This window comes from Thalassophryne amazonica, chromosome 7 (assembly GCF_902500255.1).
Source record: "Thalassophryne amazonica chromosome 7, fThaAma1.1, whole genome shotgun sequence".
In the NCBI taxonomy this organism is placed as follows: Eukaryota; Metazoa; Chordata; class Actinopteri; order Batrachoidiformes; family Batrachoididae; genus Thalassophryne; species Thalassophryne amazonica.
The window spans coordinates 102,019,793-102,047,455 of record NC_047109.1 but is presented as its reverse complement, the minus strand read 5'-3'; the positions used below and the strand labels follow the sequence as shown (position 1 = coordinate 102,047,455).

The 27,663-nt window shown below is 39.4% G+C and overlaps 1 protein-coding gene and 2 long non-coding RNA genes across 4 annotated transcripts in view; 1 reads left to right on the top strand and 2 right to left on the bottom strand.

Annotated features, from left to right (window-relative positions):
- LOC117514688 overlaps positions 1 to 8,555 on the bottom strand; it is a 28,919-nt gene extending 20,364 nt beyond the window's left edge. The window contains exon 1 of the long non-coding RNA XR_004561934.1: positions 7,057 to 8,555. This is a non-coding gene — a long non-coding RNA (uncharacterized LOC117514688). The remainder of the gene's footprint in view (positions 1 to 7,056) is intronic.
- LOC117514685 lies at positions 2,317 to 25,164 on the top strand. Its single transcript, XR_004561932.1, has 3 exons — positions 2,317 to 2,455; positions 24,073 to 24,084; positions 25,154 to 25,164. It is a non-coding gene; the product is annotated as an uncharacterized LOC117514685 (long non-coding RNA).
- nrsn1 (neurensin 1) lies at positions 8,592 to 27,357 on the bottom strand. Of its 2 annotated transcripts, none has more exons than XM_034175251.1 (6): positions 27,247 to 27,357; positions 15,041 to 15,159; positions 13,586 to 13,678; positions 13,333 to 13,451; positions 11,288 to 11,475; positions 8,592 to 8,716 (listed from the first exon to the last, which is right to left on the bottom strand). In XM_034175251.1, exons 2-6 carry the CDS (start codon positions 15,137 to 15,139, stop codon positions 8,613 to 8,615), a joined length of 603 nt encoding a protein of 200 aa, XP_034031142.1. In that variant the 5' UTR covers positions 15,140 to 15,159; positions 27,247 to 27,357; the 3' UTR covers positions 8,592 to 8,612. The 2 variants fall into 2 exon arrangements, with proteins under 2 accessions (XP_034031142.1, XP_034031143.1); XM_034175252.1 differs by having other exon boundaries at positions 15,041 to 15,156; positions 27,247 to 27,340.
- Between the last annotated feature and the right edge of the window lie 306 nt (positions 27,358 to 27,663).

Genomic DNA, 27,663 nt, shown 5'->3' with positions numbered 1-27,663 from the left:
CAGACAGGATGCATCAGCAGAATTCAACCCTGCTGTGCACAAGTGTAGGCCAGCGCTTTACCCTCTGAGCTACCTGCTCTATGTTTCTAAAATACAAGGTCAACTACACATACACACACTTGCAGGCACCTGTGTATCCAGAGGTCTTCTTCAACTTGATGTCAGTGCTGGGGGAAGGGGATGTGGATTTATGTAATAATGAAGAATCACCAATTTCCACTCATTAGTGAGGTGTACAAGGTCTCTTAGATAATAAACCGACCCTTTTATTTATTTTTTTAACTATATGGATTTGAATGACATGCGATTACACCAATCATGCTTGAACCCTTGTGCGCATGCGTGAGTTTTTTCACGCGTCGGTGACGTCATTTCCCTGTGGGCAGGCCTTGAGTGAGATGTGGTCCCGCCCTCTCGGCTGAATTCCTTTGTTTCACACGCTGCTCGAGACGGCGCGCGTTGCTTTATCAAAATTTTTTCTGGACCTGTGAGGAATATCTGAGTGGACACTATTCGAGAAATTAAGCTGGTTTTCTGTGAAAAGTTTAACGGCTGATGAGAGATTATGGGGTGTTTCTGTCGGTGTAAGGACTTCCCACGGAGCGGGACGTCCTGCAGCGCTTCCAGGCGCTGTCGTCGGCCTGTTTCGAGCTGAAAACATCCTAATTTAAGGCTTAATTCACCCAGGACATCGTGAGAGAACAGAGAAGATTCAGAAGAGGCCGGCATGAGGAATTTATGCGGACATTCCACTGTTTAAGGACATTTTTTTAATGAAAGACGTACGCGCAAATTCGCCGAGTCGTTTCCGTGACGACTCGGCAAATCTGTGTGCGCCGCGACAGGAAAAACACCTCCGTGTTGAAAACCATTTGTAGAATTCAGGCGGCTTTTAATGGCTTTCAACAAGTGAGTAACTGAGAAATTGTTTAACAGCTTGGGCATGTTCCAACTTGCCCGTTAAGATTTCCAACGGAGGTGTTTTTCCTGCCGCGACCCCCCCCGGTCGGGTCCAGCCCGACTTGCGACTCTGCCCGCATGTTCTTTCATTACAAAATGACCGTTAACAATGGAATGTCCGAATAAACTCCTCATGCCGACTTCTTCTGAAAGTTCTCTGTTCTCTGACGACTTACTGCGTCAACAGAGCCTGAAATGTGGAAGTTTTCAACTTGAAACGGCGAGACGCTGCCGCCTCGAAGCGCAGATCGCCGTCAGGCGCCGTGGACCATCCTTAAAGCGACACTACCAGACCAAAATCTCTCATCAGCCGTTAAAATTTTTACCGAAAACCAGCTGAATTTATTGAATTGAATCAGTTGTGCCTTACAGTTTTGAAAAAATTTTTATCAAACAAAGCAACAGTCTCTGAGCCATTCCTAAACAATGAAAAAAATTGACGAGCGGGTGGACGACTCCTCACTCAAAGACTGCCCACAGGCGAATGACGTAACCGACAGGCGTGAAAAAACTCTCGCATGCCCACGAGGGTTCAAGCATGTCTGATGTAATCACACGTGATTCAAATCCATACGGTTTTTGAAAAAAATAATAAGGTCGGATACTTTTCTAATAGACCTCGTATAATGTTCCAGTTTTATTGTGTTCTTTTAAAAATAAAGTTACTGCTTACAGACAGTGATAGATATTTGTTTCTTAAACAATTCAAGGTTTGATCAGTCATATATGTATTTTCTGGGAGAATCATCTGTTACATAAAGAAGCCATTAGAAGCTGATTTCAAGAAAATTACACCAAAACCAAAAGAGCTTTTGTTCTTTTTTTAAAATCCAGCCGGAAAAAGTGTAGCTTGATGACACAGCAGACAAAAACTAAAATAAATACAATAATTTCAATGTATAGAACATTGTACCTGGTTTTCCATTTGTTCTCCACATCCCAACTGTTGTGTGTTGTAGCCTATATTGTTACTGAGAAAAACAAAAATCCACTGTTTGATGACCACGTCACCACTAAGAGGTTTTATTTAAACGTTAAATTGGAAGTGCAATGAAGTGGTCATTTATGGTACAAACATGATGTCACAGTATGATGCTACAACATTTACAACAGTTAGTGTTTCAGTAAGTTTTTAAGTTGTTAAGCAAGATATTGTTTGACATATTTATTTTGTGTTTAAGACAGAAATCCATTGAAGTCACATCAAACATTTTGTCAAAGTGTGCAACTGAGAAAGACGGAAGAAGAGTTTTGGTTACGGGATGGACACCAAAAGATCAAATCATGGGCATGTACACGGGCAGCACAGTAACATTCTGAATATACACAAGAACATGTTTGCTGTACCTCCAGGTTCAAAAGCGTCGGCATGTAGGTTAGAAGCACAACGCCACTTTAACAGAGATGACCACACTCTCATTGTTTGACCAATGAGCCTGCGGCAGTACTGTATATAGTTACGCTCTTGGATTTCATATGTGGTTGTTTGAAAAAAGTCTTGTGAAATAAGTTACAAGCAGCAATATTTTTAATGACTGTATCTGTACCAACAAAAAAATGGACACACCAGATTGAATGCATCTATATTTAATGCTTCCATGAAGTTTAAATGATTGAAATTTATTACATAATGAAGAGGAATTCATTTCTACAGCAATTTAATCATAAATTTAAACCGTAATGCAAATGGTGGGTATTTAAAGGACCATACTGATTACTGTATTTGCCTTTTGAGCCCTACATATAAAGTATCACAAGTTAAAGAATGTTTAAAAAAAGAAGCATTGAATGCATAAGCAATACATCACACATGAAGCTCTTTGTGATAGAGGTGGGCGATACCGGGAATTTTGGTATTGATCTGATACCAAGTAAATACCGATATCAATACTGATACCAATACTTTTTCATATTTAAGCTTCATAGATCCAAAGGATCCAAAAGACCTAGGATAGAATTTCACCAAACATTGTACATGACAACAAAAATACTTTATTATCACAATCAACATTTTTGTTTAAAAAAATATCACTCAACACAACTTAAAACAAAATCTCCTGAGGTAGAGGGCTGACAAACCACAATACAAGGGTGCACTGCTCTGTGTGACACAGCGCAGAGAGTAGACTTTGATGAATCTGTGTGTGCAGCAGTCAGTGCGTGTGGGAGAGTATCGATCGAGTATCGATCTTTTTACACAAGGATCGTTCAATACCAATACCAGCGTTGGTATCGATATTATCAATATTAGGATCGATCCGCCCACCTCTACTTTGTGTCACTTTTTACTTTCCACAATGAATGGAAGCTAAAATACGTGCAGTAAAAACAAAATGATCTGCCATTATGTGGCGTGATGGATTACTCACATTGATTTCATGGTAAAACAGAATGAGCTGAATAGTTCCCAAAAAATGCAAATAAATGTGCGTTAAAGGGGTCAAATAGGGCAAATTCCATATTTATTTATTTATTTGTTCAACAAATATGGTTGTGATTTCAAGTTAAATATCCTCAGAAACTCAATTCTATGACTGTACCTGTTGAAACTATTCAACATTAAGCAAAAATTCAAAAATGGCTCATGTTGGAACTCTGTTAAACACTAATTTGTAAGATGCGTCTGTCTGACTGAGCTGCACTACCAAGGACAGTGCAAGAGAGAGTGGCGCTGTGTGTCAATTTAGGGGCAACATCCCTCTAAGGTTGCATTCATCGGCCGGACGCATCGAGCCACACGACTGGGCTGTTCCATTTTGAAGGCTTCTAGGAATGCATCCAATCAGTGCAGACCTTCTTTTGTACAAAATCAAAGGATACAAGTGCATATTTTGCAGGAGAGTTTAGACAGAATTTGCATTTTCCTTTTTTGTAATTCTATTCTCATAGTGCAATGCATATCCCACAAGCAGACTGTACACACATCATGAACCTACTTATGTAATTAGCAGAAATAAGAATCAAGCCCTATATACACAGTAAAATCACCAGTGTTAAATTAACACCGTCAGTGTTAGTTTTACACTGGTGATTTTTCTGTGTAGGTGCTGTTAAACCCCAAAACGTGAAAAGCTGCTGTGCAAAGCTGCTGTGTTCCCGCCTCAACGAAACTGTCACAGCATGGATTTTTTTTATTTTTTGTTTATTTTTTCTTCACAGCAGCTGCGTGATGTGTAACCATATTGTGCAGCTGTTGGCACTGTGTTCCTGCATGCACGAATCATCGCAGCGGCATCGTGCACACACCTGCCCATCAGCGCAATGTTTGCGTGGTTCGCTCATACGAGCTGTTCCAGTTGGAGTTGCCCTGAGTTGTACATATTCGCACTATGTGTGAACTGGCACTATCCAAGAGGTATCTATCGCTACAAACTTTAATATCTAATATATTTGCTGTTCTATATTAGCTTGCTAAAAAGGTGTATAACATGACCCCTTTAATGACCATTAAAATGACCAGTATGGAACTTTAAATATGACTTTGGTGAAATAGACAAAATATTAATAAAATCTGGTGCGTCCAGACTTTTGATTGGCATAAGAATGTTATCAAAAAATAAAACAGAATAAACCAGCTGAGTAACAGTAACACTGCTTTTATGTTACAACTGCGTGTCAATAGAAATAATGTATGATTTTATTTCCTCTTTTGCAGCACATAGGTAAACGGGAAAAAAACCACTAACACAAAACATCATTTCAGGTCTTCTGCATGACAGCAGGAACGCTGTGTGTGGATTTGGACAAACATAAAGTTTTATTGGAGCGTGTCATGTGCTCTCTTCATGTTGTGTAACATCTCTGTCATGTTGATTGCTTTTCCATATATTCGCCATTGTTTTGACTTAATTTCACAGCTGTCATCATGACTAGTGCTGGGGGGGGGGGGGGGGGGTTCTTGCATGAGTGCTTCAAATAGATGGAGAGAGAACTCAAGATAAGTAACTAAAATATTTTTTTTTACTTTTAAATAATAAAAATGAAACATATGATATCAGATTATGTGTTTTAACAGCATGTGTTGTTCTGTATGTTTGTCTGGTTCCATCTGGTTTCATCTACAGGATTACATCTGAAGATTTATTGATGAAACTGAGAAAGATCAACAGAACAGGGATTTTATAACCAAAACCGATGTAATTCCCCGTTCTTACATTCACGGATGTGCATCCTGAAAGGGCAGAGTATATAACCGTGACAAATCAGCATGTAAAGACTATAGTTGCAGAAGAATGTGATCTAGCATGCAGTTTGATGGCATACTGTGGCAGACCTGTACCATGTGACAGGTGGTACAACAATTATAGTCCAAAGGCTCATTGATGTTCCATTTAAAGTAAATGTGTGTGTGTGTGTGTGTATATATACAAGGTCTGTCCATAAAGTATCGTACCTTTTTATTTTTTATTTTTAACTATATGGATTTGAATTCATATGTTTTCATGTCAGACATGCTTGAACCCTTGTGCGCATGCGTGAGTTTTTCCACGCCTGTCTGTGACATCATTCACCTGTGAGCACGCCTTGTGGAAGGAGTGGTCACGCCCCATCGTCGGATTTTCGTTGTCTGGAAATGGCGGAATGATTTGGGGTTTTTTTCCATCAGAATTTTTTCAGAAGCTGTTAGAGACTGGCACCTGGAAACTATTCGAAAAATTTATCTGGCTTTCGGTGAAAATTTTACAGGCTTCACAGAGAATAAGGTCAGTTAGTACAGCTTTAAGGATCCCTTTAAGGACGCTCAGTGCGCCGCACTACAAGCTGCGATGACACGGCACAAGCCACCGGACCATTTCTGAGCTGATGGCTCTGTGGATACGAGACCGTCGTGTGCTCTTTCTCTGGTTATCACAAGAGCTGGACATCAGCCATTTTCCGTCAGATTTCACTTTTAACAAGAGATTTTGTCATGGAAAGCCGCGCGGAGGCTTCGCGCGTCACGACCGAGGACAAGTTTGGACATGTCCAGCTCTCCACAATTTCACTGATACTTACTGGACTGGTAAGCATTGAAAGCCGAGATAGGCATGTCCAAACTTGTCCTTTGACACGCCGAAACGGAGGTGTTCCTTTGTCTCGCTACCAAAGCGAATCGGTCGTGATGCGCGAAGCCTCCGCGCGGCTTTCCATGACAAAATCTCTTGTTAAAAGTGAAATCTGCTGAAAAATGGCTGATGTCCAGCTCTTGTGATAACCAGAGAAACAGCACACGACGGTCTCGTATCCACAGAGCCATCAGCTCAGAAATGGTCCGGTGGCTTGTGCCGCGTCGTCGCAGCTCGGAGCGCGGTGCGCTGAGCGTACTTAAAGGGGTCCTTAAAGGGGTCCTTAAAGCTGTACTAACTGACCTTATTCTCTGTGAAGCCCGTAAAATTTTCACTGAAAGCCAGATACATTTTTCGAATAGTTTCCAGGTGCCAGTCTCTAACAGCTTCTGAAAAAATTCTGATGGAAAAACCCCAAATCATTCCACCATTTCCAGACAATGGGGCGGGACCACTCCTTCCACAAGGCATGCTCACAGGCGAATGACGTCACCGACAGGCGTGGAAAAACAAACGCATGCGCACAAGGGTTAAAGCTTGTCTGACATGAAAACATATGAATCAAATCCATTTAGTTAAAAAAAAAAAAAAAAAGGTACGATACTTTATGGACAGACCTTATCTTGTATATATATATATATATATATATATATATATATATAGCTACTTTGCCATTGTGAGCTGTCTTCCTTGTGTCCTTTTGCCTGAGGTTGTGTCTGGCCTGAACTTTGGCTACACTGCCCCCATTATTTCTGGTGGTACTGTTCCATTTCATGTGTGTGTACATTTTCAGAAAGTGGGCATACATGAATCATATGAACATAGAGGGCAAACAAAAGGCTCCACATATATCCTTTTCTATATTTAATGTTGATAAAGGAGTCTTAATTGTTGCATGACTGTAGTGGAACAGCTGCACAAAACTGGCACTTCTGGAAAAACTCCAGGTGATAGCACACCATGTGCAATTACGTTAGGGGCTGAACAGAAAATCAGTGGATTACCAAAGTTTGTCAAAGTTCAAAATTGAAAAAAAAAAAAAAATTAAAACATCATCACAGCACAATGAGAGAATATCCTGGATGATTATGGACACCCTCCCAGAACCTCTAACGCCTTCCAAGGGTTGGACATGGTTTCAAACTCTGAGTTTCATGGATGCATATATGTGAAAATAAATGTATTTGTGTACAACAACCATATTAGAAGTGTGAAAAAGATGTTCACCCACTGGCCTATGTTGTTCTTTTAATGACTCAATGATGGCAGTTGCTCTTTGGATCATTGCTGAGATGGTTGGCCATCACTGATGCCATCAAATGTGGGTGTGTTTACAGCTCTGAACCCTGCAGCAATAACACCATCTTTCTTTACAAAATGTGAATCTTCTGGGCAGAAACGCCCTCTGTGGAAACGACAAAGGTGTTTTTCAGCAGCTGAGTTCTATTGATTACCTCTGTAGCCAAAGAGGTTATGTTTCCATCCATGTCGGCTTTCTTTTCTGTTTTTCTTAGCAGGATTACCCAAAGATCAATGGGCAGTGCTTGACAAGGCTTGAGGAAAGAAATCTCAATGAATCTTCTATGAGAAAAAAAAAAAATCACACATGCACGCACACATACACTGTGCAAATGTTTTAGGCACATTTAATGCACCATAAAAGCATAAACATTATGAAAACCTTATAAATATTCATGAATAAATACAATGTGTGGTGAATTTCAACTTTAATGATAATCAATATGAAAATAGGGTTCTATACGTGTGATTTTTCAGTATATAAGTCACACCAGAGTACAAGTCGCAGGACCTCAAAAACTATTTTCAGAAAAACGCAACTTAAAATATGAATAATTGTGTTTTTCAATCATTTTAATATTGCATGATCATTTGCAACTGTGTTTGTGTGGTATTCTACTAGTCAGTGACAAAGAAATTATTATTTATTGTTATTACAGAATAAAAATATAACTGACATATTCACTTTTGTTGGAACTGATTTTGTGTTGACATGCCAATAAAAATCATATGGGGAGGGGCATCAAACACTACTTTTCTTATTACTTTGAGATGCCTAAAATGTCTGCACATCACTGTATAGATCATTCTGAGTATAATGAGTATAATTTCTGATAAATATTTTTATAAGGTCTTCCACTGGTTTCCATGTTATTACCTGATAAAATTATTTACTAAAATGAGTTTCACAAAGTTTTCTGATAACAATACATCTACTGTAATCTCACTGCAAATATGTCATTTTGTAAAATTGAAAGACCTAATATTGAACATCCAATATAAAGACAAGGTGCTTTGGTGGTTGGCAGAGGATTACTGTCTAATGAGTGTTCTTGCAGTTTGTTCCGGTGGTTAATTTTTTTTGTTCGGCGCACAGGATTCCATTTAAACTATTACGACAAGCTTGTTACTAGTGATGTTGCAGCAACAGATGTTGCCCAGCTGTTTTATCTCTGAGCTTATTCATCCTTGATGAGGAAACAACACTGTCACTCATGTAAGCTGAGAAAATGCAAACACAGAACACACACACAGTTCGGTTCTCAGATACACTTCTTCATCACTTGATTTGGTTCTTCGGCATCACTGTCAGGTCTCAGCTTTCGGGGTCGCTGGTTGGATGTTGTGGACTTTGGACAGGGTGACTGGGACCTTTGCGTCTCCGGGGGTTGGTGCTCTCATTATGGGGGTACCTGTGACAGTAACAGCACCGCTAAAACTCATATTCTGTGTTCTCACACATCTCCAACAGAATACCCAAAAGAATCCACAACAGCAAATGTATATTATGTTTAGATTGAATGTATGGAAGACCACCGGATCCAGATGAAAAAAAGCAAAACAAACCACAACCAAGTTATTCACAATAATGCCATATCACTAAGTAGTGCCTTCTCATAATTCTGAGAGTCCAAGTTATAATTTTCAGGTGTTAGCTCATAATTATGAGATCATAAGAGAGAATAGTCATCCATATATCTGTATCAGTCGTCCGTGCATGTCCTCCTTGTGGTTTGTCCTCTGTCTATGTCCGTGGTCTGTCTATCCATCGTCTTTGTGATCAATCCTCGGTCAATCATCAGTCTGTGTTTTGTCATCATGCTTCCCCTGTCCCAGATTCACCTGTCAATCATATTGTGTTTCCCCATTTTGCACTAAGTTCCTCTTTGAGTTTCATGTTAGTCTTTTGCTAGTGTTCTCTTGGTTTGGGTTTTGGTTTTGTTACACTGTTAGTTATACTGGTAGTTTTATTGTTCCCTGGTATTTATGTTCTCATTATATTGTTCCCTGGTTTACCTTATGTTTCCCCGTTCACACTTTGTACACCTTTTGAGTTCAATGGTTGTCTTTGCTTTTATGCACTTGGTTTGTAGTTTAGTTTTGTGAGTTTGTCTTCTTAGGTTAAGTTTTGTTATGGTTATGTTTTTTTCTACTCACCCTTAGATGTCGGTTTAGTTCTTAGCCACCTTGTGTTCATTTAGTTGACACATGTCATGTGTTACAGATTCCCCTAATTCACACACCTGTCATTCATTAGTTCTTTTTTGTACTTAAGCCCTCACCTGTTCCTTGTCTAATTCCCACTTTATTCTCCTCACGTTATGTTGTAAGTATGCTGATTGTCTGTGCGATTCATGCTTGGTTTGATCAGTGTTTGTCCTTTCCTGTGTTTTCAGTTTTGTGCTGCCTCTGTATTGGGATTTATTTTGTGCTTGTTTTTGCCTCACGTTGCTTGTTGCACTGTGTGCACGTAATTTGGACAATAAATCACTTGGGTTTTGTCATACCTCCTGTTTTATCACTGTCTGCATTTCTTGGTTCTCTTCTACTGCAAAACGTAAAACGTATGAGTTAATATCTCACTAATATACATTTCTAGCTTGTAATTATGAATTATTATATAATTATGACTTTCCACCTCATAATTGTGAGTTAACAACTCATAATTTTTACTATAATTACAATTTGGCATCTTGCAATTTAATTTTTTTCTATTGTTTTATAATTATGAGATAGCATTTCAACATGATGATGTGAGTTCATAATTGTGAATTAACATCATGCCATCTCTTAATTACATGTTAATAGCTCATGATTATAACTTAAGTCAAAATTATGATTTACAATCATATAATTTCATAATTATGAGTTATCCCCTAATTATGAAACATTATCACTTAACACCAAGGACCTTATGCTGACAGTCTATAGCATCTTCTCTATAGAGCTTAGCACTAGTACATGTGGGACATGTGCAAATCCACATCGTTGGGCACCATAGTCCCCTAATTATTTATGCGTGTGTTTTGGTTCTGAATATGAAACAAACCAATCAGGTTTTTATTTATCACACCCTTTAAGAAATGAGGGTTTACCTGGGTTTACCTGGCCTCTGAGAAAGGCCTTACTTGTAAATATCTGAATGACTGGAAAAACAGGGTCGTAGCAAGATGTGTCACCTGCAGCTCTTTTAATGGTAAGATAAAAACTGCTCATTCTGACTCAAATTGAAATTGCTTGACACACAGCTGGGGTGCACTCTGCATGGAGTGAGTGAGTTTTTCTTCCTCTGCTATCTATGGCTGTGTTTTAATTTCTGATCATATTTAAAGTTTGATTTGTTCTGGTTATGGGGCTGAGCAGTTGTCATCTGCCACAGCTCCCAGAGATGAGGTAATTGAGCTCTTCATTCCTGCAATATCTGTAGATAATACTCTGCCATGTGCAAACAAGAGTAATTAAAGATTATTTTGGCTCACTTTTCATTTTTGTTTCAAATATAGTTTTGTGGTAGCATGATACATTTATGTATGCTGTGGGCCTGCCTCTGTCAGACCAAAAAAACAGCAGAAAACCTCTGCAGTGGAGTTTAGACCAGGTTGTTGCTGGTCTATGGTCCAATTGCTTTCTGTTGCCACATGACAGCAATGCATAGGCACTGCACCTAACCATACCTCATTGCTATACCAACATGCCCATTGACACACAACTATGCAAATCTTTACGTGTTACTTATACAAAGTTGGCAAGACACATGAAAATAAGACTTACATCCACTGAACATGACTAATGACACTTTGCACTGTTTTGTGCCAGGTGGAAAATAGTGCCCAAAGTGAAAAGTTTAGATTTTGGATTTTTTTTTTCTTTTTCAGTTTATCAGGCTGAAATGGACTCCCATATTTTGATCAGATGCTACAATTTTTAACTCATGTGCCCTTATGGTCCTTTTGCTTGACACAAACAGCAGATTGAGATCTCACCTACTGTTGCGTGCAGATCAGCTAACCTCTCCTTGAACTTCTGCTGCAGGTAATGTTCTTCTTTGGAATAATTTTTGGCAAAGGCAGAAAGGAGGAGACCCACGGCCATGGAGGTGCCTCCAACGCAGAACATCACGGCGCCGGTCAGCTTACAAACATCCAATGCGCGGTTAAAGCTGACGGCATGGCTGCCAAAGATATCATTAATTAGAAATACATTTGTGCAAACAGTCACTGTGAAAGAGAAAGTGAAGCTTAGGGCTAGTGGCCGGCAATCACCTTAGAATTTCCTATTTTTCTTGTTGTTTAATGCTGGCAAATTATACTGTATTTCTTGTCTTTCTGATGCCTGATTGTTTTTTTTTGTTCTCTCTGTTTAAGGTGCAGCTCCATCCAGAGATGGGAGTTGTATTTGTGCTGAAGCCCCTGCTGTCCTGTCCACCAATAGCATTTCCTCTATATTTGTTTTGTGAATTGTTTATGTGAACTGTTCTGTAATTTATGTCTGTAGCATGGCCCAAGCAGAGGGTCACCCCTTTGAGTCTGGTCTGCTTGAGGTTTCTTCCTCAGAGGGAGTTTTTCCTTACCACTGTTGCTCTGAGGGTTAGTAAGGTTAGACCTTACTTGTGTGAAGCGCGTTGAGGCAACTCTGCTGTGATTTGGTGCTATATAAATGAAAATAAATTGAAATTGAAAATTGAAAACAGTTTGTGGCAATATGATCAGGTGCACAAACATAGTTATCTAAACTGGATGCATTTTTTTCTTATAAAAGCAACAGTGATACAGAACTACATATGCTTGTGATTAAAAAAGACAGCAACCAAATATTTTCCATTTAAACAACTTTTAAAGATGCAGATGGAATCACAACATGAAAAACTTCACATTTGATGATGTTTAGGATGAATTTTAATAGCAAGTTGGTATACTCAACAAAAATATTAATGCAGCCCTTTAGTTTTCACTCCCATTTTTCATTTGCTGAAGTAATGAGTTGAATTAAAATATCGAACACCTCTTGCATGCACAAATTTAATCAAATCTGTATTAGTGATCAGGTCACGTTTGTTGAGATTATCTGTTTATCTGTGTACTGTGATTATTGCAAAGGTGTGCTTGGTCACAATATTTGCTTACAAACAAAGTTAAGCAGCTCAATTCTTGACTTCATGGTCCCATGATCCTTTGCGTGCATGGGAGAAGGGTTCGGTCCCATGGTAACAAAGCCTCTCATGGAAATTCATTGTTTCCTAGCAGTTATCAGTAAATAAGGACCTTCTGGAATAGGAATATCAATGACACTTAATCTGGGTGTGATTCACTGTGGGACTGGATAACAAAAAATAAAAAAAAACAAAAATCTATATAACATTAACTTATGTTTGAATGCCTTCGGTGACTACATTTCATGCTGGTTTGCATTATTTTCCTCATGTGTGATGAACGATGATATAATTTTCATTGGTTGCAACTGTTTACAACTGGAAAGTTGAACTGGACCCCCGCCCCCTGTGCAAAGGATCATGGGTCCCTGAAAGAATCTATTCCCAGACAGCTAACCAAGCTAGCTTTGACAAGTATTATATTTACTGTTTTAGCTAGCACAGTTGCTATCTAGATAAAATATTAAGTTAACTGAAGGAAATATATTTTTGCTATTAAGTCTGACTGCAAATTATATCTTACAATACCTTATGTTTTTGTAGGCCAGAATTTTATAACATTTGGCTAGCTAATATATCTGTTGTTTTATGTTAGCATGGCGAGCACTGCAATGAGTTGGCCATAGCATCTGGCTAAACATGACATATATATTTAATAAACAACATAGTGGTTGTGCAAAATCTTTTAAAATGAAATGACTTGTCTTGGTTAGCTAATATGATTCCACCTGCTATTGTGTTTATTACTTGTGCCTCATTCAGACCATTTTCCATCCCATCTTTCTCGACACCATCTGGCATCTGTAGGAAAGGACAGATGTACCTGATCGCCTCTTGGCATTATTTCCCTTGTCTTAATACTGTGTACTGTTGCTGTACCTGTCAACAAATAGGAGATCATCCTCTCCAAATGCTTCAATCCTAGCTGGAGTGCCATAACCGACCAAGACGACAATGAGGCCTGCAAACAAGATCAGGCTGCCAAACGCGAGACAGACCTGGAAGGGGCAGATTTAAAAAATAAAACAAAACAACCATCACAATGCATCTACTAATGTTCCTTGAAACGCTTGCATTCTAATTCCATCTCACTGCATGTCTTTTCTCCTGTATGTTGCAAGCTGAACCTCACCTTCCAGAGTAAAGAGCTCCACCGGCTCGGCGATCTCTGAATCTGAAAATCTTCATCACGTTCCCAGATCGAAGCTGTGCACTCTTCATAAAACTAGATATAGAATTCAAGAGACAACTCCATATTTACAAGCCACGGGAGGATTGTGGGCATAACATGTACATATAAAATAATCTGTCATTTCCTTGGAGAATCGGGTGCACCAGGTTTACATTTATTTTGTTGAAAGGTCTTATTGAATTCAGTTTCCTTGCACTTAGAAGCATAATGAACATGTATTCTTAACGCATTTGATGGAAGGCACATCTCAATCTTGTGCCCTATGAATAGTAGCTGAACTGTGTTTGATAGTAGACCAGGATTTTGGTGGTATGTGACATAAAAAATAAATAAATAAATAAAATACTCTTGCTAAAGCATAGCAAAGCTTCAGCACTGTTTCTGACCACACCTTATTTTTTAAAAAAACAAACCCATTGGCATTAACATGCTTATGTAAGGCACATCTCAATATTGCAATATTGCACCGTATGAAAAGTAGAAAAAAACTGCATTGGATTTTAGACTAGGTTTTTGATGGTGTATGTGGATTTCTGCTGCAATATGACAGCAGTGGTCCAACACTGACCCTGATTACATCTAATGAGTGCTGTTAGAAACCAACAGATATATCTGTTGGCTGATAATATTAGCCGATATGAACTATTATATGCCAAAACTGCCAAAACATATGTATTTCAGAATAAACAACACACAAAACACTCTGGCTATTGGAAATTGTGTTATTACATAGGCTGCTGAGCAGAAGACACACTGATTATTTACAATGTTGTCAAGCACAGCCAGGAGCCCCATCACCCCTTGGTCACATTAACTACAAGAGACAGAGGCAAAGTGACCAGCTGCCAATCATTTTCAATCAGAGTGGGCTTTTTACAGTGACAAAAGACAAGTGGCCACTATGCCAGAAGATAGGTGTTGCCAAAATATACAGTGACTTCCAATCTGAGTGAAGATGGTTGGTTGGTTGTGATATTTCTAGTTATTTATTTTAAAAAGTTTATATTTGTACTCTAAAACACCAAGCTTCAATTATATTTATTTGTCATAAGGGTTTCATAATGAAATGTTAGAACTAATTATTTTTTTTATGTATATCAGCAGATATATGAGTATCGTAAAGTTTGTATTCTATAATATCGGTACGATATCAGCTCTCCAAAAATCCATATCGATCAGGCTCTACTTGCTGTTTTACACAATTTGAGAGCTACAGTTGAAAAGTAAAACTGCAGAGGTTGTGCACTCCCTATTAACTTGTATGCCGCTTTGTATCAGGTTGAAGATAGGGCCCAAATTATTTCTATTGTCAACTTCAGATAAGACAGTTCCATCTTGCTGATAGCAGTTCGTTGTTTGTTGTGAATGTCTGCCTGAGCGTTGTGCGAGCTCTACCTGATGTAAGTAGGAGCGGACCCCGTAGTGCTGGCAGTTTCCGCTGACTTGGGCTTGCTCACCATAATCTGACCCACAGATCTCTGAGCAAGAAGTCATCCTTCACGTCTGTCTACCTGCTTTAGTGTGTACACACACACACACACACACACACACACAAATGCATGTAAGAATAAGAAAACACCCACAGCATTTGTATACAACGTCTCTGTCTCCATGTCTTGGCAGCTACACACTCTCATACACGACTCCTCCAGCAGACAGTTATATAACTGTCTCATACATTGGCATGAACGATGCATCTTCCCTGTCTGCGGTTATGAAATATCGCATAAAATATTCAGCTTCTGACACAATACTGTGCCAGCTGATCGCACAACTTCAGTTGGCATGTCTTTTTATATTGTGATTAATGGCACAGTCTGCAACATCTCAACAGCTGCTGCACAACACTTTGCAGTTGAGAACAAATTCAATTTGTATATAACAGCTTCATATAAGAGATACATACAGTACTGAGGATCCTCTGTATAATGTACAGTACTGTGCAGAGGTTTTAGTTGAATTTCAGTTTAAGTGGACTGCATTTGTTCAGCTGTTTTCCCAACCGTTCACACACACACTGATCTCATGAGCTGCCACACAAGACACTAAGCTGCACATTGTAATTTGGGAAGTGAAGTCTTTGCTCAAGGTCACTGTAGTGGTAGTAATGAGAGTGGTGACAAATCCTGTTCATTCACCTTCAAGTACTGACATTTCATTGAGTTATCAAACACACAACCGTTCGGTCATAAGATCCCATCTCCAACCACTTCTAAAAATTGTGAAGGATATTGTTAAACTCAAACATTCAAATCTAAATATTCAATATTATACACTCATCGGCCACTTTATTAGGTACACCTTGCTGGTACCAGGTGTCGCCGACCAAACGGCCCCCTCTAAAAATCGGTCTGCCCTGCCTTCACTGCGCATGCATCATTTTGGAGCTCAGCAGTGTCATTTCTGAGCATCACCAGTGATTCACCGATTATCGCCTTGTTTCTGCTTCAAACTGTGCTCCAGTCATCATCTATCTCAGCGACAGATATCTGAAGCTTTTCTACAACAATCATTTCCACATAAATTCAGCATTATTTCATAATAAAAGACAGGGGACCGATCAGAGCGCCACAGCAGCATGTCTAAGTCTGACGTGCTGCTGTGCCTACGTCATTTCAGAGCGTCAGTAGTGACTCACCGATTGACGCCTTGTTTCTGCTTCAAATGGCCTCGTTTTTGCTTAAAAGTGACTTTAGAATGATTTAAGAGGATTTACTTTGTCATCTGATGGTTAATAATCACATATTCTCTTTGATTGCTTTGGGTGTAGAGAGTCAATCTCAGATGTGCTGCTGTGGTCCCAAATGATGCATGCGCAGTGAAGGTAGGGCGGACCAGTTTTTTGGGGGGACTGATCGGTCATCAACACCGGGTGGACCCCTTTTGCCTTCAAAATTGCCTTCATGTTTCATAGCATTGATTTAACAAGGTGTTGGAAAACTTCTTCAGAGATGTTGGTCCATACTGACATGATAGCATCACGTGGTCGACCATTCAACCAGGCTGCCCATTCTCCTCTCTAGGGATAGGTATCAAGAACCGGTTCCTTTCGGGTATCGTTAAGAAATGATTCGATCCACCGACATCAATAACCTTTTTACTTAACGATTCCCTAATCGGTCCTTCAGAGTGGCCGTTGTTTTTGAGGGTGTTTGTCAGGAAAATTATAATTTCTCTACAATGATTACAGACCCTGCAGCGGGTCTGTAATCAGCTTTGCTGCAGCGCAGCTTTGCTTTGATCCTTGAACCAATCGAAGCAGTGATTTGCAGATCAAAGCAGTGCTTCGATCATTGCTTCATTGATTAATTTTTTTCTTTCGCTTTCCCCCGCTAAAACCCTAAAGTGCATATGGCTGTGAGTATTATTTACCTTTTTTATGTTAAACTGACCTGTTATGGTCTTCTGAAACAGTTGATAGATGTATTTTATAACTTAAAAACGGGACTGATGCTAACACATTAGCATGTCTATGGCATTTTCAATGTTAAAATTAGCATTAAGCAGTTGCAGCTGTCAAGCGTTTGTTGTCATAAAAGAGTCAAAAGTATTACAAATTGTAAGCATTTTTTTAATTTATTTTTGTTTATATATTAATAATAATAGCAAGCACAACAATAGTAGTAATAATAATGAATCTAATGATTATATACAATTTTAGAGAAAGAGACAAAAATAACCTGAATAAAAACACAACAGAAAATATAAAACCAACTAACAATGAACACATGCATACACACATACAGAAATAAATAAATAAGTGTTTCCTGTGAACACCTAGTGACTCTTACACCTCCATTTCATCCCTGTCTTATTTAAGTTTAATGACAGTTTGTTTCCGTCAAACCATATTTTCAGTGTGTTAATTTCTTCAGTGATTTCCTCCAGAACTATCTGCCAAACTAGAAAACTGCTGCATCCTAGTAAGAGCAGAATACTACTGGAATGAATTTGAATAAGGAAAGTTGTTTTTTCTGACCTAAATGGATGCTGCACTCACTCCAGTTTATCGTCTGGAATAGCCCCAGAAGCATTTCAGAGCTTCTAGAATTGAAACATTTTCGTGTGGGTGGTGTTGGGGGCTAATTTTGGGTTTCAGCTTTTTTTGTTTTTCACCACTTTCCTCCCTGAATATGTCAATCGTGAGTTACTTTTGTGAGGATTAAAGTTACTAACTGGGACTCCTGTCTTGTTGCGAGAAAGAAACAAGAATCGTCCTCCGTTCTGTTCACACAGCTCCAAACGCTGTGCGGCTCTCTGATGAGTCAAGTTAGAATGATAGAGTCCAGTCAGAATTAATAACTTCAAAGCAAAACACAGTTTTGTTTATTTTTATTTATATCCAGAGATCAAGGATACAGTGACCAATTTCATATTTATTTACTTTAAGACTCAATGAAATACATAGAAAACCTGTAAAGCTTACTTTTAGTACAAAATTCACAAGAGGTATCGATAAGGGAATCGATAAGGAATCGGATCATAAGCAGAATCGATAATGGCATCGATATCGATAAAATCTTATCAATACCCATCCCTACTCCTCTCTGACCTCTGACACCAATAAGACATTTTTGTCCACACAACTGCCGCTCACTGGATATCCCCTTTTTTCAGACCATTCTCTGTGAACCCTAGAGATGATTGTGCGTGAAAATCCCAGTAGATGAGCATTTTCTGAAATAGACCTGTCCGTCTGTCACCAACAATAATACCACATTCAGAGTCACTTAAATCTCCTTTCTTCTACCATTCTGACACTCGGTTTGAACTTCAGCATCTTCACCACGTCTAAATTCCTAAATATACTGAGTTGCTGCCATCTGATTGACTGATTAACTATTAGTGTTAACAACCAACTGAACAGGTGTATCAATCATTGTGGTGCCACATCAGCCAGTACCCCTCCACAGAAATGGCTTGTTCCCCCTTTTTTGTTTAATTATTTGATAACTTGATATATGTTTAATGCAATAGAAAATGATTTCAATATAATAGGTATGCTTGAATGTATCAAATTAGATTTTTCTTTGGCATATGGATAAAAAATAATTACACTGTGAAAACTCTAAAGTGCTTCAAATATTTGTATAGTCAAAGTCAAAGTCAGCTTTACTGTCAAATATGCTATACATGCTCGACATACAGCACAGATGACATTTCAGTCCTCTCAGACCCATGGTGCAGAGTATAGAATAAAAACTACTACTAAGCTAAGTAAAAAAAAAATACCTTAAATATTATATAATATAAAATATAATATTATAATATACAAAATAAAAATAAAAATAATATAAAACAGTATAAACAGTGTAGGTCATGTAAGTATAACAGTATGATGCTGTTGTGCAAATGGCAAATAGCAAAAGTGTACCATTGTAAACAGTATGACATTAAATACAATGCAATGGATAACAGTAGTACAGAAATTGAAGTATAGTACAGAATATAAAAAGTAATTAAGCAAATGTACTGTGTAGCCTGTCTCACACAAAAGGTGTATGTGGCATGTTGGTGGCAACCACTGGTGTGCTGTACTTGGCACCAATACTGGCGACTGCCAGCGTGTGCGCAGCATGTGATGGCCGTGTGTAAGTGTCGTTCAGTAGCATTAAACATAGCGTGTAAAACCTGGGTGTCATGTGCTCCCTCCTGGCCAGTGTTTTACTATCTTTGTCTCTGTTTTTCTTTAAATTGATTTGGAGTTTCCGAACAATCTGGTGTTGTCCAGCCTCCACACAGGCAGTGTGTGTGTGTGTGTGTGTGTGTGTGTGTGTGTGTGTGTGTGTGTGTGTGTGTGTGTGTGTGTGGCATGTTAGTGGCATGTAAGAGATGGCCGCTCAATGAGTGAAATTGACACCCAGGCAAGTGCCGGTGTCCCGACGAGATGAACTACTTGTCGAGATGTGCTCCACTGTGCAACAGCGCATGCATCTTTCTCTACCCTGGACTTCAACACTTCAATTTTTTTCAGTTTCAATTTGTTTTCATTTATATAGCACCAAATCACAACAGAGTTGCCTCAAGGCACTTCACACAAGTAAGGTCAAACCTTACTAATAGAGGTGGGCGGATTGATCCTAATATCGATAATATCGATACCAATGCTGGTATTGATACTGAACGATCCTTGTGTAAAAAGATCGATACTCAAGCTTTTTTCTCTCCTGCACGCACTGACTGCAGCGCACGCAGATTCATCAAAGTCTACTCTCTGTCTGTAAGAGCAGCGCTGCGCTGTGTCACACAACACGGAGCAGAACACCCTCTCCCCTCTGGTCCTTTGTTGTTGCGGCATCACGTGGCTCAGCGGCACCAGCCAACAGCCATGCAGGTAGGCTCAGCCTGGCCCGTCCACTCAGATTAAACAAAAATGTTGATTGTAATAATAAAGTATTTTGTTGTCACGTACAATGTTTGGCGAAATTCTATCCTAGGTCTTTTGGATCCTTTGGATCTATGAAGCTTCAATATGAAAAAGTATCATATCGGTATCTATATCAGCGATACTGGGCCTGTATTTACTTGGTATCGCATCAATACCAAAATTCCCGGTATCGCCCACTTCTACTTACTAACCCCCAGAGCAGCAGTGGTATAGAAAAACTCCCTCTGAGGAAGAAACCTCAAGCAGACCAGACTCAAAGGGGTGACCCTCTGCTTGGCCCATGCTGCAGATATAAATTACAGAACAATTCACAAAACGAATATACAGGAAATGCTTTTGGTGCACAGGACAGGAGGGTCTCCAGCACAAGTACCACACCCAGCATTAAACAACAAGAAAAACAGGAAATACTATGGTGATCACCTCACCCATCGAGTTGAGCTACGTACCTCTCTTCACCGCACAACTGTGCATGCGCATCTCCCCGTCAAGATGAGCTTCGCATCATCTAATGGCAATATTCTGCTTTAAAGATAGTGTGCACATGCAAATCTTTACTTTTTAAATTGAAAATAAAACATTACTGTATTTTTATGTAAAGACACAACTTACGTGGCTTTTCTTCGGTGGGGGAGCTCAACTCAATGGGATAGGTGTGCATGCACAGTTGCGTGGTGGGGCTCATCTCGATGAGACACCTCACCCGTTGAGATGAGCTCCACCGCTGAAGTAAACTCATGTAAGTTTTGTCTTTACATGTAAATACAGTAATACGTGTCTCTTCAGTTTAAAAAAGTAAAGACTTGCATGTAGACGCTGTTTTTAAAGCGTAATATTGTCATATGATGACAAAGAGCTCATCTCGACAGAACGCCGTCATCTGTGTGGCAACGTAAGTGGCGGGTTTGTGGTGGATGGTGTGGAGTTGGGTGGCGAGTGCTACATGCACATCTAAATGTCACAAACACGCTATTTGTGTGAGGTGCTTATTAGTATACGAGGGCTGTCCATAAAGTATAGGTCCTTTTTATTTTTTTCAAAAACTATATGGATTTCATTCATATGTTTTTACGTCAGACATGCTTGAACCCTTGTGCGCATGCGTGAGTTTTTCCACGCCTGTCGGTGACGTCATTCGCCTGTGAACACTCCTGGTGGGAGGAGTCATCCAGCCCCTCGTTGGAATTCCTTTGTCTGAGAAGTTGCTGAGAGACTGGCGCTTTGTTTGATCAAAATTTTTTCTAAACCTGTGAGACACAAAGAAGTGGACACGGTTCGAAAAATTAAGCTGGTTTTCAGTGAAAATTTTAACGGCTGATGAGAGATTTTGAGGTGATACTGTCGCTTTAAGGACTTCCCACGCAGTGGGACGTCGTGCAGCGCTCTCATGCGCCGTCGTCAGCCTGTTTCAAGCTGAAAACCTCCATATTTCAGGCTCTATTGATCCAGGACGTCGTGAGAGAACAGAGAAGTTTCAGAAGAAGTCGGTTTCAGCATTTTATCCGGATATTCCACTGTTAAAGGAGATTTTTTTAATGAAAGACGTGCGGACGGGTCCGCGCGTCGGGACGCAGCCGACGCGGTGCAGCGGCACAGGAAAAACACCTCCGTGTTGATAACCATTTGTAAAATCCAGGCGGCTTTTGATGGCTTTCAGTGGAGTGAGTATATGAGAAATTGTTTAACAGCAGGACATGTTCCAACTTGTCCTTAAGGCTTCCAACAGAGGTGTTTTTCCTGTGGCGGAGCGTCGCGGCGGCTGCGAGCCGACGCTGCAATCCGTCCGCACGTCTTTCATTAAAAAAATCTCCTTTAACAGTGGAATATCCGGATAAAATGCTGAAACCGACTTCTTCTGAAACTTCTCTGTTCTCTCACGACGTCCTGGATCAATAGAGCCTGAAATGTGGAGGTTTTCAGCTTGAAACAGGCTGACGACGGTGCCTGAGAGCGCTGCACGACGTCTCGCACCGTGGGAAGTCCTTAAAGCGACAGTATCACCTCAAAATCTCTCATCAGCCGTTAAAATTTTCACTGAAAACCAGCTTAATTTTTCGAACCGTGTCCACTTCGATGTGTCTCACAGGTTTAGAAAAAATTTTGATCAAACAAAGCGCCAGTCTCTCAGCAACTTCTCAGACAAAGGAATTCCGACGAGGGGCTGGATGACTCCTCCCACAAGGAGTGCTCACAGGCGAATGACGTCACCGACAGGCGTGGAAAAACTCACGCATGCGCACGAGGGTTCAAGCATGTCGGACGTAAAAATATATGAATGAAATCCATATAGTTTTTGAAAAAAATAAAAAGGACCTATACTTTATGGACAGCCCTCGTACATACAGCATCACTTACAGTGTTTGTCATTGTGCATATGTTGTATTTGTTAACCTTAATCATTGGTTTTTAAACTTGACTGAATTAAAAAAATACAAAAAAATTGGGAATATTATGCGTTTTCTTTCCTCCATATCCTCCTGAGGTGCATAAGCACTGCACAGCTCGATGCCTCTCTACAAACACGCAGCGATGTTTGTACATTTTATTGTCTGCCACTAAATCTCAGCTGTTGTTTCAGTCGCACTACAGCAGCACTTGACTGGGGAATAAAAATGTAAATAAAACACTGGTCCCCACTACTTGTTGTGAAGACATTAAAATACAAGAAAAAAAAAAAGCGTTAAGTCCGAGAAACACACTGCTGCAGCACATTATTTGCTTACAGTGCAGCTTACTGTACTGTGATAATAAATATAACAAATGGATACAGAAAATATGATGCCATATATAAAAACGCTGATATGTGTTATTGATGTGAGTCTACAAAATTAAATCTTTAAAAAAACATGCCTTATGAACAGTCTCGCTTGCTAGGATCTGAAGTGATTAAGCATAGATTTAAGCACATATTTTATAGCAAGCGATAGTGACTCGAGTGGCCAGCTGGACCCTGCGATTAGCAACAAGGCTTTATAAATCACATGCAAACAAAAGGTCTACGTTATCAGTACCTGTCTGAACATGTCCAGACATGTCCTACCAGTAATAAACAGGGGAAGGAAAGCATTAATGGAATCAGTCAGTAATTATGTTTACATGGGCAGCAATAATCCGATTATTGACCTTATTCTTAAAAATTAAGTCCCTTGTTTTTTCACTCGGGGTTGCCACAGGAGCTTATATGTGGATCCGCATGTTGAAATGGCACAAATTTTATGCCGGATGCCCTTCTTGATACAACTCCACATTACATGTGGCAGGGGTGAGGTTTGAGTCCGGAACCTTCCACACTGAACCCAAACGTACTAACCACTTGACCACCACCACTGCAATTGTACAACATTATCTGTCTTATCAATTACCCAAAATCCATTGAAAACCTCCATGTAAGAAAAATCGTGTTGACCAGTGATATTAGTAATAACAAATGCATGATTTTTCCCAATATGAGCTGTACCAAAGTATACGTTGCAGGATCGCTGGATCTCTGCATCTGGATCGTGGATCATCCAGATGCAGGTTCCCATTGTCCAGATAGAAGACTCAAAACCAACATCTTCAATAAATGCAGCAAACCTATCTCAAGATTGGACTAGAACCTAGGAACTTTGCTATCTGGACAGAGTGGACATTGTCACAAGTGCTTTGGCAACCACAATGTGCACTTTGTCCAATTGCTAAAATGTCTAAGCTCCAATCTACTCAGTGTAATGTGTGAAACGTCTGGACTGCAGTCAGATAACATAATGAGAGGCAAAAATGTTCCAGTAATAGGAAACACACTGTTCCTGAGTACATCATGTAAATTATGTTAATGCTTAATTTGGATTTTCTCAGCATCTGCTGCTGTCCACAAGCTGAGAGTGCTCTCATTGCATGTAGCTTTTTGCACTTATGCATTTTTGTGTTTCAAGACAGAAAATACTCAAAAATTCCAATGAAAAATGTTGATATGGTAATATTCAAAATTTTATTTCCTTCCCATGTCATTTAATTCCATGCAATCTCAGCTTAGAGTCTTTTATGTTTTCTGTCAAAGAGAAAAAGGCATGTCACTGGCAAATAAGTCCCACTGATCTACCATGGTGAGCTGGAATAAGCTCCAACTGCTCAGTGTCCACCGGATGACAGATGCAGACCAAGTCCATCTATTGATCTTCTCATTTGAGATCTGGTCTCTATATGACCAAAGTAGAAGCAATGTGTTCTTCATAGCAACACTATGAGTTTTCCACAGTGAATTATGGGACACCTCAAGGTTCTGTTGTAAGTCCAATGTTGTTCTCTCTTTATGTTGTGCCTCCTGGTCATATTATATACTTTGCCATGGGATTGACTTGCACTGATATGTTGATGACCTCCAGAAGTACATGTCTGTGTATGTCAGTAATGTCCTCAATGTTGCAAACCAGTAAGATTGTCTGGCTGAAGTAAAAACATTCTTTTAGTTTATTACTTTTGAACTCACTGAAGATGGAGATGATTGTTACTGTTATTGGTCCTGCTTAACAGAAACACTTTCATTATCACACTATAACGGTAATTTTGTGAGTCATCAAAGTGAATGAATAAGTGGGTACAGAAAATGAATGACTAATATTATTTTTGACATGCAGATTTACTGGATGCATACATGCTGTGCTGATGCTGAGGAAAAAAGGAGAGGCCACAAGAAATGATACCTGTTGGTAAGAATGTATAATGCAAAAGATGAAAAAAAAATCAAAATAAAATATATATATGTAATATATAATATATATGGAAATACATAGAAAATAAAAGCCAGTGATATAATTTACATATGTATTTGCTGTCTTTCAGGCATCATCATCATCATATTCATTATCACATTCACTATGCAACAAAGCCAAGTTAACTTAAGACACTAGGCGTGTGGTCACTTTGAATAACAGCTCCTGTGTTGACTTTAATTTTTAATCTCTTTTTCTTTTCTGTTGATTTTTTAGCATTATATGTCAAATATCTATAATCATATGATGTGTTGGGAAATTAAGTCTCATCTAATTATTGTCTAATGTAATTTTGGATATTAATGGTGTTAGCATGTGTAGCAGCTATCTAGTATCATGGCATTGGGTCATTAATCCACAAATACTGAGGAAATAAGGAGGTTATATTTTTTAATGGCCCCACCAAACCAAACTATGATGAAAACCACTGCTCAGCTACCCCAAAATATTATGTCATAAAAACCCAAACCAATGTTAGCATTTCAGTTGAGCTTGTCGGTAACGGTGTTAGAATTTTTAGTCGCGATTGGTAGTGTGAGAACGTTAGGTTAAGTTAATTCATGATTACTGAGGAAATACACAGGTCACAGTTAGTAATGGCCACACCAAAGCAAAACCACCACGCAATCTCCAAAAATATGTTTTAATAAATACTGGAAGTGAAGTTTGAAAGGGAAGTCTGGGGTCCCCTGCTAGAGCTGTTGCCCCCGTGACCCCATCCCAGATAAGCGGTTGAAGATGAGTGATGATGAGTGACGTTTGCTAAGCTTGGGGTGTACGGGTCTCATTCATGGACCACTGTGACCTCTTTACCCATATATGGGCTACAGACACACGCACACACCCACACACACGCACACACAAGGACAGACAAGACAATTAATCCTCTGGGGCCAATGCCGTCGTATACGATGGCTAAGACCAAGCTTTACTAAATTATAAATAACCTTTTAATGATATGAGATATAAACTTACTTTTTTGCTGAAAAGTTAACTCTGCGGACTTTCGAGTTAGCCTGAGGACTTTTTACTCCTCATAGAAGCTGTGTGATGACGTGCGCAATGTGAGTGTCCAATCGGAATTTGTTCACCGTCACAGGGTTTTACAAAATCCAATTGAAGGGCAGATTCACCTCATGTGAAAAGCCAAAGATCATTTTCAGGAGTGATATGTTACTAGCTGGCAGACGAAGCAGACAGAGAGCCTCTGATGGCAATCTCATGTGCTCAAACAAAGAGTGTGTAACTATCAGGATTTCTCCACTAGTTTGCATGTGAATGTTACTGGATACCTCTGTTGCTTTTACCATGAAGACAAAAAAATGCATAGACCATTTTGTATATATTGTTGAAAATGTACATTTGTGTTTATTGTTTGAACCTTTTTGTTGTACGGTCTTTCATTCAAGACCTCAAATTACCTTTATAAAGTCTCAGAACAGTTTTGTGTGTTTTGAATAAATGTGTGGAAAAGTAGTTTTTGCTTTACTTTGTCCTTCCTTATTTTTGATTGTAGACCTTTATTACACTTATAAAACACAACAAAAGCATATATATTATGAAAGCACAGGTTGTCCTGAAAAAAAAGATAAATATAAAACTTGATTGTGGGATGCAGGGAGAGCTGTTAACAGCAATAATAAACATTTATACCAGGCGAGTGAACTGTCCAAAAAATGCCCTCAGACCCCAGAGGGTTAATATATAATAATAATTATATAATATTATTATGACTACTATTATTATTAGGTGGATGACAATCGCTCATTATCACTGAGTAAGAATCATGGTACCGTTTTTTTTTTTTTTTTGTTTTGTTTTTGAGGGGGGTGGGGGGCAAGTAAATGCGTATTAAAATTAAAACCGTTGGAATAACGGTCGTGGTGGCAGCCGTTACGCAGAGAGCTGTCCATGGTGCTGAACGCCATGATCAGCCTCCAGCACAGCAGGAAAACACAGACGTAATGCGTGACGACAGTCTGAAAACACTCCACATCCACTCATCCTCCAGCCCTGCTCCAGTCCTGCTCCCGACACAAAAACACACGGCGTTCTTTCTCTTCAACTTTACATCAACTTATCCGGACACAAACCAGCTCGGCTGGCGTCCGAACCACCTGTAAAGGTGCAGCCGAAACTGTGGAAGGAAAAGAAATCCGCCTCCAAAAACTGAAGTTTTCTTGAATACAGACGACCTCTGACAAATACCACGTCGAAACTAACACAGGAAACAATAAATTATGCACCCAAACCAGCAAAACTCGACGTTTTTCACGTGGAAGCGACTTTCAAAGTGCAAGGTGAGATCGCGTGGAAGGACTGCACGAGATCACCTTGAAAATATTCCCACGCAGGTGAGGAAACGTGAATTCCTGCTGTTTTTTTTTTTCCAAACGCGGTCATGCAGCTCTGCTGTGATGTGTCTGTATAAAAACCTTACAAAGATTAAAATCTGTATTTACCTGTCATTACCGGAGAGTGATCAATCGCTGCTGTTCCCTCAGCCAGGTCCCATCACTCTACACTCACCTCTCTCTCTCTCTCTCTCTCTCTCTCTCTCCATGATTCATATTCTCATGGCGTGCACTGCGCATGCGCATGATCCATGACAAAACATGACTCAAAGATGATTATAAATAACCAGACAGGCTGGCTGCAGAAAACCCAGAATCGATCAGTAAATCAATGTCAGTCAATCAAGCTTTTCTCTTTGTGTGATACAAAGATTATTTAAAAAAAGAGCAAGCACAAATTTATGACAGATAGAAATAATTTACAAAAGCAAAACAGGTGAAATCGTCTACAGTAACTGTAGGGGCACTCAGTAGAGTGCATTCTCTTATCACATTAAAGAAAACCCGTATAGTCCACCCTTTTGA

Bases quoted from the DNA above. Each gene is read 5' to 3' on its own strand.
- nrsn1 (XM_034175251.1), bottom strand. From the start codon at position 15,139: ATGACTTCTTGCTCAGAGATCTGTGGGTCAGATTATGGTGAGCAAGCC. The intron at 13,452-13,585 runs GTGAGGTTCAGC...TGCCCCTTCCAG, and splicing joins GGAGCTCTTTACTCTGGAAG to GTCTGTCTCGCGTTTGGCAG. The intron at 8,717-11,287 runs GTGAGATCTCAA...TTACTGTCACAG, and splicing joins TGATCTGCACGCAACAGTAG to GTACCCCCATAATGAGAGCA.